Source organism: Erythrolamprus reginae, chromosome 13, assembly GCF_031021105.1.
Source record: "Erythrolamprus reginae isolate rEryReg1 chromosome 13, rEryReg1.hap1, whole genome shotgun sequence".
Taxonomy (NCBI): Eukaryota; Metazoa; Chordata; class Lepidosauria; order Squamata; family Dipsadidae; genus Erythrolamprus; species Erythrolamprus reginae.
The window spans coordinates 1,117,871-1,127,508 of record NC_091962.1 but is presented as its reverse complement, the minus strand read 5'-3'; the positions used below and the strand labels follow the sequence as shown (position 1 = coordinate 1,127,508).

Here is a 9,638-nt window from a genome sequence, read left to right as displayed (position 1 = left end):
AAATCAATGAGGGGGAGGGGGGAACAGGGTTAAATAGCATCAGTGGCCTGGCAGTGTTTGGTTAGTCTCAAAGCCAAAAGCGACGGAATCCGGCATTCGCAACGGTTCGGCCGACTCTGACTGCCGGGGAAGGGGTTAGTGGCGAGAGCAGCTCCCTGGCGGGAAAGGAGGCGGCGGTGCGGAGCGCCTTCTTTCTGGAAAGCGAAGGGGAGGAGGGCAACGGAGGCGGTGGGAGCGCGCAAAAGGTGTGCGCCACGCGGCAAATCCGGATCGTTCCGTCCCATGCAGACAGGAGCGGGCAGCAGGCGGTAGAGGTGAAGTCGGATCGAGGAGGCGAGGAGGGGGCGATTACAACGCGCATTTGACGAGGCGGACGCGAGAGGTTCTGTGAAAGCCGTTTAATCGTTCACATCTTAAAAACCAGGGAGAGGGAAGCGAACAACTTGCGGCCAATAACCTCATTTCGTTTAACCGGTTGTACAAAATTAAAACGAGAACAAATCAAGGGGAGGGGGAAAAAACGTATCGATCAAACCAGAGAGCACCCAAGAATACAGCAAAGCAAAAAAATAAAAAACACCCTCAAAAAAGCCTGGTTTAGAGAGGCCGGCATTGTGGCGTGGCGGCAGGGATCGAAGCTTAGCACGCAAAAAACACACAGCAAGCAAAGATTTGGAGCTGGCGGAAGGGGGAGCCGTTGTGTGCAAAGGTCTGCGGGCATTCCGGGCCAGAGGGAAGAGTTCGGGAAAAAAACCAGACAACGGACCACACCGTCTTCGGCCCCATCGCAGTTTCGCACGGCGGGGTCGGCGTGGCAGTTCTTCGACCGGATCGAAACGTTGGGGAAGGAAAGGAGGAAGAGAAAAGGAGAGCGGGGAGGCGGAGAGGAAAGGAGGGACACACAAAATGCAGCATCACCAACCTTGGAAGTCAGTGCTCGGCTGGTCGGCCAGGAGGCATCGCTCCGAGTCTGCCCAGGAAGAGCCTGTAAAGAAACCTCACGTAGTTTAGGAGGTACATACGAATCGCAAGACACGCGTATCGAGCCCAGAAATTGCACCTGTCTGTCTTAAAGCAAGCTGGTTGCCTATGGGATACCACAAGGGGGACCGGGGGGGGGAGAACAAGAGGTAGGGGATTACACTACTCCTCAGCCAGGACCTGTACTCACAACTTACAACCATCTCTTCAGTGACCGTTCAACGTTACAACGGCATGGGAGAAAACTGATTTATGCCCGGTTTTCAAACACCTGTTGTAGCATCCCCATTGGTCCCATGATTAAAATCCCAGCGCTTGGCACCTGGTCGGTATTTATGATGGTTAAACATAGGATGGTTACAGTATCCGGCCTATGTGTATGTCGGTTAAGAGAACTGATGATGGTTACAGGGTCATGTGACTGCCCTGTCCAATCTCTCTCGCCGGCTTCTCATGAGCAAAGTCAATGCGAGAATGCCAGCTGCAGGGTTTTTTCCCTGATATTTTTTTTCTTAAATAACTGTACTGGCTAAACATGGTTGTAAAATGGGGCACAGCTCACTTAACTGCCTTGCTTAATTATGGAATTTTGGGACCGGACTGGGGTTGCATATCAAAAACTACCTGCCCAGGCTTGGGGAGAAGTGGTCGAAATAGCATGTGCGGTACCTTCTAGAGCAGGGCTCCCCAAACGTGGCAACTTTAAGACTTGTGGACTTCAACTCCCAGAATTCTCCAGCCAGTTATGCTGGTGGGAGAATACTGGGAGTTGAAGTCCACAAGTCTTAAAGTGGCCCCGTTTGAAGATCCCAGTTCCAGACAGAGGCATGGACACAAATACAGACTTACAAGTGCACAGAGTATAAACACAATGCCTTTTGGGGCCCTTTGCTGCACTGGATCACAAGTCCCCAACTCCCGGGCCGCAGCCCATTCCTAAGTCTTGAACCGTTTGAAACTGGGGCACAGTAATGGCACATAGCCGTAGTGCGTGCATGCCCATTTATGTGAGCAGAAAGCAAGCAAAATGCACGTAGGCACCTTCGCGCGAGCGGGCGACGTGTGTGCCTGCCGTCTCCAGGAACGGAGTTTTACGCCCGTACGTGTGCTCGCCCTCCCCTTGCACGGAAACCCTTCCCCTCCCGCAGGTCCGCCTCCTGGGCTCACTTCCCCGCGCCCACATGCAATTGAGCATCTCTGGACACTTACAACTGGAAGGGTGCAACGCTCTCAGAACGTCTGGGCGTACTGGTCAGCGTAAGCGCTGGTGTACCTCTCGTAGTACTCCGCCACATTGTAGGCAGTTCCTAGGCTGTACTGAGAGTACGTTGCAGCAGCCGAAGCGGCGGCATAGCTGGGTTGGCTGTAGGCTTGGTTGTACGTCTGGTTCGCCGCAGCCATGGCGGCCGCAGCAGCCGCAGCAGCCGCCACCGCAGCATAGGGGTCAGTGTATTGGGCCACTACAGCAGCAGGGGTAGATGTCCTCCGCCCCACGGGGCTCCTTTCTCTGTAGGCAGCTGGAGCCGACGGTAGGGCCCGGTCATACGCAGCTCGTGCTCGGTCGTAGAGCTCGTATGTGTACTGATCGCAATACTCCCGATCATACCAGCCACGGTCACAGTAGGGCGAGTAGGTGGCCGGTGCGGTGGGCACGCGTCCCCTGGGGAAGTAGTAGCTGGACGCCGAGGTGGCCGGGGTGGGCACAGAGGCCCCCTTGGTGGCCCGGAGGGAACTATTGCTCTTGGAAAGGGTGACAAAAATTTTCTGATCCTCCAGCGGGGTGTCGTTGAGGTGCAAGATTGCGTCCATGGCTTCCCGCTCTTTGGCCATGTGGACGAAGGCGAAGTTCTTGACGATGTCGCACTCCACCACTTTGCCGAAGCGCTCGAAGAGCTGGCGGATCTGGGCGGTGGTGGCTTTGGCCGAGACGTTCCCCACGTAGATCTTGGTGGCGTTGCGGATCTTGGAGGTGGCGTACTCCACAGTCAGGTGGGTCCCGTAGAATTCGCTCTTGTGCAGGGTGCTGATGGCCTGGTGGGCCTCGTCTTCCTTTTCCATGTGGACGAAGGCAAAGTTCTTCAGAATGTCGCACTCGTTGACTTGGCCATACTGCTCAAACAGCTTCCGCAGCTCTTCGGCCGTGACCAGAGGAGAAAGCCCCCCAACGAAGATCTTCACCATGGTGGCCCCACCTGCCAGGAATCCCTTGGAAGAAAGGAGAGAAGAAGAAGAAGAGGAAGAAAAGAGTGAATTCAAAGATGTCCAGACATTTATCGATTGATTGATTGAATTTCTATGCCGCACCTCTCCGAAGACTCGGGAAGGCTTACAACATATAATAAGTCTTCGGAGAGGGGCGGCATACAAATCTAATTAATAATAATAATAATAATAATAATAATAACAACAACAACAACAACAATAACAATAACAATAATAGACTCTGTAAAGAAACAGATGAAACAATCGATCACATACTCAGCTGCTGCAAAAAAGATCGCACAGACTGACTACAAGCATAGACATGATGCTGTGGCACAGATGATCCACTGGAACTTGTGACAGAACTACCATTTACCAGTGGCAAAGAATTGGTGGGATCATAAGCCCGAAAAAGTGGTCGAAAATGAGCAAGCAAAACTACTGTGGGACTTCCGACTTCAGACTGACCGAATTCTGAAGCATAACACACCAGACATCCTGATTGTGGAGAAAAAGAAAGTATGGATCATCGACATCGCAATCCCAGGGGGCAGCAGAATTGAGGAGAAGCAGCTAGAGAAATTAGTGAAATACGAAGATCTAAAAATCGAGCTGCAACGACTCTGGCATAAGCCCGTGAAAGTGGTCCCAGTGGTACTTGGCACACTGGGCGCAGTGCCAAAGGATCTCAGCGGACATTTGAAAACCATCGGAATTGACAAAATCTCCATCTGCCAATTGCAAAAGGCCGCTTTACTGGGATCGGCAAACATAATTCGCCGCTACATCACGCAGTCCTAGGTGCTTGGAAAGCGCCCAACTGGTGGTGAAATACGAAATCCAGCATAGTGATCTCGTTTGCTGTGTTGTACTGACATAATAATAATAATAATAATAATAATAATAATAATAATAATAATAATAATAATAATAATTAAAAAAAACCAATAAAATACAATGGCAGATCCAATTAATTAACTAAATATCTAACCTAAAATCCCTAATATTTTAAAAATCAATCGTGCACGTTCAAACCTCATCCATACATAACATTCATCGACCAGGGAGACTAAGATCTAATTGCCTCAAGCCTGGTGACATAAATGAGTCTTAAGACTCTTACGACTCTCATGAAGGCAAGGAGGGTGGGGGCAGTGCGAATCTCTTGGGGGGAGCGGATTCCAGAGGGCCGGGGCCACCACAGAGAAGGCTCTTCCCCTAGGCCCCGCCAAGCGACATTGTCTGGTTGACAGGACCTGGAGAAGGCTGAGTCTGTCGGACCTCAATGGTCACTGAGATTCATACGGCAGAACGCAGTCCCACAGGTAATCTGGCCCGATGCCATGTAGGGCTTTATAGGTCATTACCAACACTTTGAATTGTGTCCGGAAACCAATCGGCAACCAATGTAATTTGCGGAGTGTTGGAAAAACACAGGCATGTCTGGGAAGGCCCATGATTGCTCGCGTGGCTGCATTTTGCACGATTTGAAGTTTCTGAACACTCTTCAAAGGCAGCCCCATGTAGAGAGCATTCGAATCTCAAGGTGTTGAGGGCATGAGCGACTGTGAGTAGACACTCCCTGTCCAAATAGGGAAGTCCATCTTAAAGCATGCTGGCTAGGGAATTCTGGGAAATGCAATCCAACCATCTTAAAGCTTGCTGGCTGGGGAATTCTGGGAGATGAAGTCCACCCATCTTAAAGCATGCTGTCTGGGGAATTCTGGAAGTGCACCCATTTTAAAGATTGCTGGCTAGGGAATTCTGGGACCTGAAGCCCACCCATCTTAAAGTATGCTGCCTGGAAATTCTGGGAGTTGAAGCCCACCCATCTTAAAGCTTGCTGGCTGGGAAATTCTGGGACCTGAAGCCCACCCATCTTAAAGCATGATGGTTGAGGAATTCTTGGAGTTAAAGTCCACCTATCTCAGAGATAGGCAAACTGGGCTCTTCTATGACTTGTGGACTTCAACTCCCAGAATTCCTGAGCCAATCAAGCTAGCTCAGGAATTCTGGGAGTTGAAGTCCACATATCACATGTCCTACCCCTTGACCTATCTTAAAGCATGCTGGCTGGATAATTCTTGGAAATGAAGTCTACCCATCTTAAAACGTCCTGTCTGAGGAAGTCTAGGAGTTGAAGTCCACCCATCTTAAAGCTTGTTGGCTGGGGAATCCTGGGAGTTAAAGTCCACCTATCTCAGAGATAGGCAAACTGGCCTCTTCTACGACTTGTGGACTTCAACTCCCAGAATTCCTGAGCCAATTATGCTAGTTCGGGAATTCTGGGAGTTGAAGTCCACATCCAACTTGGCCTACCCCTTGACCTATCTTCAAGCATGCTGGCTGGGGAATTCTGGGAGTTGAAGTCCACACTGCTTCAATTTACCCAGACTGAGGGACCCTGCACTAAAGCAATAGGCTGTGTGTATGTCTGGCAAGAACATCCACAATCCCAATGTGTGTTTTTGTGGGGGTCCTCGCCTTGATGATAATAATAATAGTAATAATAAAATAATATAATAATAATAATAAAATAATAATAATAATAATAATATAGATTTGTATGCCGCCCCTCTCCGAGAACTCCTCCCTCACCCCAAGATCTGACTCCATTTTGAAGCCCTTCCCCACCTGGGTCCCCCTCAGCCGAAGGACCCCTCCTCCCCCTCCCAGCTCCCCCCCCCCCGCTTTTTTTTCAACCTCATTCTCTTGTGTCCTCCAACATCCATCCCCCACCCCCCCTCCCGGCTGAGGATGATGGGCTCTCAGGCCGACCCTCGTCTGGAGAGGCCAGGTCAATCTCTCCCCCTCCCCTCACTCCAACTTTGCTTTGCAAGGCGGGAAGGGGGTGAACGGATGCAGATGGGCCCCGCAGTCCCGAAGCGAAGCCCCGCCGGCTGCTGCTCCCTGGCGGATCCGGATTGCCTGCCGAGGCCCGAGCCGCGATGTGGGGTGCATTTGCAAAAGGGGGCTTTTGCACCCCGGCCCCCAGGCCGCTGCAGCCCCGATCCAGCAAGCAACCCCGCCAGCCCCCCCCCTGCAACTCACCGGGCCGGATTCCTTCCCGTGCAATGCAATGCAAGGACGGCCGCCTGTTCTCTCTCTTTCCTTCTTCCCTTTCCCCCCTTTCTTTCTTTCTTTTTTCCCCCCTCCTCCTCCGTCCGCCTTAACCTCCCGGCCAGGCTTTGGGGCGACGGTGAAGCTGGCTAGGACTGCGCCATGTTGGGCTCACGTGACTCGGAGGGGAGGGGGGTTGTGGGTGGGCGAGGACAGGCCCCGTTTCCCCCTCCCCTCCCTTCCCCGCTAAGCCAGGCCGAGGAGGAGGAGGCGTTCCCACGACCAGAAGTGGACGCGCGTCTGCACGTGGGAACCGGCTGTTTGGGGGGGGGGGAATTAAAGGGCGGGGAGGAATTGCTGGGGAGGGGAGGTTAAATGACACACATACACCCCTTCCAGGAGAGACTCCCTTTTGTAAGGGTGGGATGGTGGTGTAAGGGTGATTTTGGTTCGGTTGGATCGCTGGATGAGGGCAAGGGGGGAAAGCTTTCGAGAAGAGACCGGACTGCCCATCGGTCAGAAAGGATGTAGGCGGTCTGGTCTCCTGCTTGGAGGGGGAGGTGGGGAGGGGTTGGACTAGATGACCTTCACGGGGTTCCTTCATTTCATTTTCATTTCATTTATTGGATTTATATGCCGCCCCCCTCCGAAAACTCGGGGCGGCTAACAACAATCATGAACAATGTACAGTAAAAAATCCAATACTAAAAAACTAACTTAAGACCCCTAATGTATAAAACCAACATACGTACAAACATACCATACATACAGTTGTATCAGCCTAGGGGGAGAAGAAGTCTTAATTCCCCCATGCCTGGCGGCAGAGGTGGGTTTTGAGTAGCTTACGAAAGGCAAGGAGAGTAGGGGCAATTCTAATCTCTGGGGGGAGTTGGTTCCAGAGGGCCGGGGCCGCCACAGAGAAGGTGTGACATGGGCATATTTGGGAAAGCCCATGATTGCTCTCGCAGCTGCATTCTGCACGATCTGAAGTTTCCGAACACTTTTCAAAGGTAGCCCCATGTAGAGAGCGTTACAGTAGTCGAGCCTCGAGGTGATGAGGGCATGAGTGACTGTGAGCAGTGACTCCCGGTCCAAATAGGGTCGCAACTGATGCACCAGGCGAACCTGGGCGAACGCCCCCCTCGCCACAGCTGAAAGATGTTTCTCTAATGTGAGCTGTGGATCGAGGAGGACGCCCAAGTTGCGAACCCTCTCTGAGGGGGTCAATGTTTCTCCCCCCAGGGTAATGGACGGACAGATGGAATTGTCCTTGGGAGGCAAGACCCACAGCCACTCCGTCTTGTCTGGATTGAGTTTGAGTTTGTTGACACCCATCCAGGCCCCAACAGCCTCCAGGCACCGGCACATCACTTCCGCTGCTTCGTTGACTGGACATGGGGTGGAGATGTAAAGCTGGGTATCATCGGCGTATTGATGATACCTCACCCCATGCCCTTGGATGATCTCGCCCAGCGGTTTCATGTAGATGTTAAATAGCAGGGGGGAGAGGACCGACCCCTGAGGCACCCCACAAGGGAGAAACCTAGAGGTCGACCTCTGACCCCCCACTAACACCGACTGCGACCGACCGGAGAGGTAGGAGGAGAACCACTGGAGAACAGTGCCTCCCACTCCCAACCCCTCCAGCCGGCGCAGAAGGATACCATGGTCGATGGTATCGAAAGCCGCTGAGAGGTCAAGAAGCACCAGGACAGAGGACAAGCCCCTGTCCCGGGCCCGCCAGAGATCATCCATCAACGCGACCAAAGCAGTTTCCGTGCTGTAACCGGGCCTGAAACCCGACTGCTGGGAACCTAGATAATCAGCTTCTTCCAAGGACCGCTTCCAAGGACCGCTTCCAATTCTGCTGTTCTGTTTTGTTGCTATTGAAATGGAAAAAGGCCACGTTTGGAATTCTGCATCTATATTAGAAAGGTGGATGGAGGGAGGGGTGGGTGGTTGGGTAGGTAGATAGATAGATAGATAGATAGATAGATAGATAGATAGATAGATAGATAGATAGATAGATAGATAGATAGATAGATAGATAGATAGATAGATATGGATGGAGAGAGAGATTTAGATAGATAGATAGATAGATAGATAGATAGATAGATAGATAGATAGATAGATAGATAGATAGATAGATAGATAGATAGATAGATATGGCTGGAGAGAGATTTAGATAGATAGATAGATAGATAGATAGATAGATAGATAGATAGATAGATAGATAGATAGATGATAGATAGATATGGATGGAGAGAGAGATTTAGGTATGTATGTAGGTAGGTAGGTAGATAGATATGGATGGAGAGAGAGATTTAGATAGATAGATAGATAGATAGATAGATAGATAGATAGATAGATAGATAGATAGATAGATAGATAAATAGATAGATAATGGATGGAGAGAGAGATTTCGGTGGATGGATGGATAGATAGATAGATAGATAGATAGATAGATAGATAGATAGATAGATAGATAGATAGATAGATAGATATGGATGGAGAGAGAGATTTAGGTATGTATGTAGGTAGGTAGGTAGGTAGATAGATATGGATGGAGAGAGAGATTTTGATGGATGGATGGATGGATGGATAGATAGATAGAGAGATTTAGATAGATAGATAGATGGATAGATAGATAGATAGATAGATAGATAGATAGATAGATAGATAGATAGATAGATAGATAGAGATCGATATGGATAGATAGATAGGTGCACTGGCCTCACAGGCCTGGAACGGTGAAAAAAAAGCATGCAAACAAGAAGTTTGGAAAATTGAACTTCTGGTTTATCTATTGGCCTGTTTTTCACATTCTGGAGGCTTTAGAGACATTCCCCAAGGCCGAAAAACCAGCTTGCTGGAACATACATGCGCGCTGGAGCTGACATAGGGCAACACGTGTGCCCTCCGATATGGCTCTATGTGCCATCTATGGCACGTGCCATAGATTTGTCATCATGGCAGTATAAGATCCATACAGAGAACGGTTGCAATAATAATAACGACAACAACAACAACAATAAAAGCAACAGTAAAAGCAACAACAACAACAGAGTTGGAAGGGACCTTGGAGGTCCTGTAGTCCAACCCCCTGCTTAGGCAGGAAACCCTACACTACTTCAGACAGATGGTTATCCAACATCTGCTTAAAAACTTCCAACTAGTGGCTGGAGAATTCTGGGAATTGAAGTCCACAAGTCTTAAAGTTGCCATGTTCAAAGACCTCTGCTCTAGATAGAAGATTTTACAGGTTGAAAGATGGATCTACGTATGTATGTTTAAATAAATAAATGGTGATTGTTGTCAGAATGGAGTAAAGGGATTAGATTTTAATACAATATGTGTATTATACTAGGATTAGTAAGGATGGCCTGATTCAATAG

At 49.9% G+C, this 9,638-nt stretch overlaps 1 protein-coding gene across 1 annotated transcript; it reads right to left on the bottom strand.

The window, feature by feature from the left end:
- Positions 1-383: 383 nt before the first annotated feature.
- Positions 384-6,764, bottom strand: LOC139175592 (RNA-binding protein 4-like). The gene is made up of 3 exons (XM_070766761.1): positions 6,235-6,764; positions 2,191-3,186; positions 384-985 (listed from the first exon to the last, which is right to left on the bottom strand). Exon 2 carries the CDS (start codon positions 3,160-3,162, stop codon positions 2,212-2,214), a length of 951 nt encoding a protein of 316 aa, XP_070622862.1. The 5' UTR covers positions 3,163-3,186; positions 6,235-6,764; the 3' UTR covers positions 384-985; positions 2,191-2,211.
- Between the last annotated feature and the right edge of the window lie 2,874 nt (positions 6,765-9,638).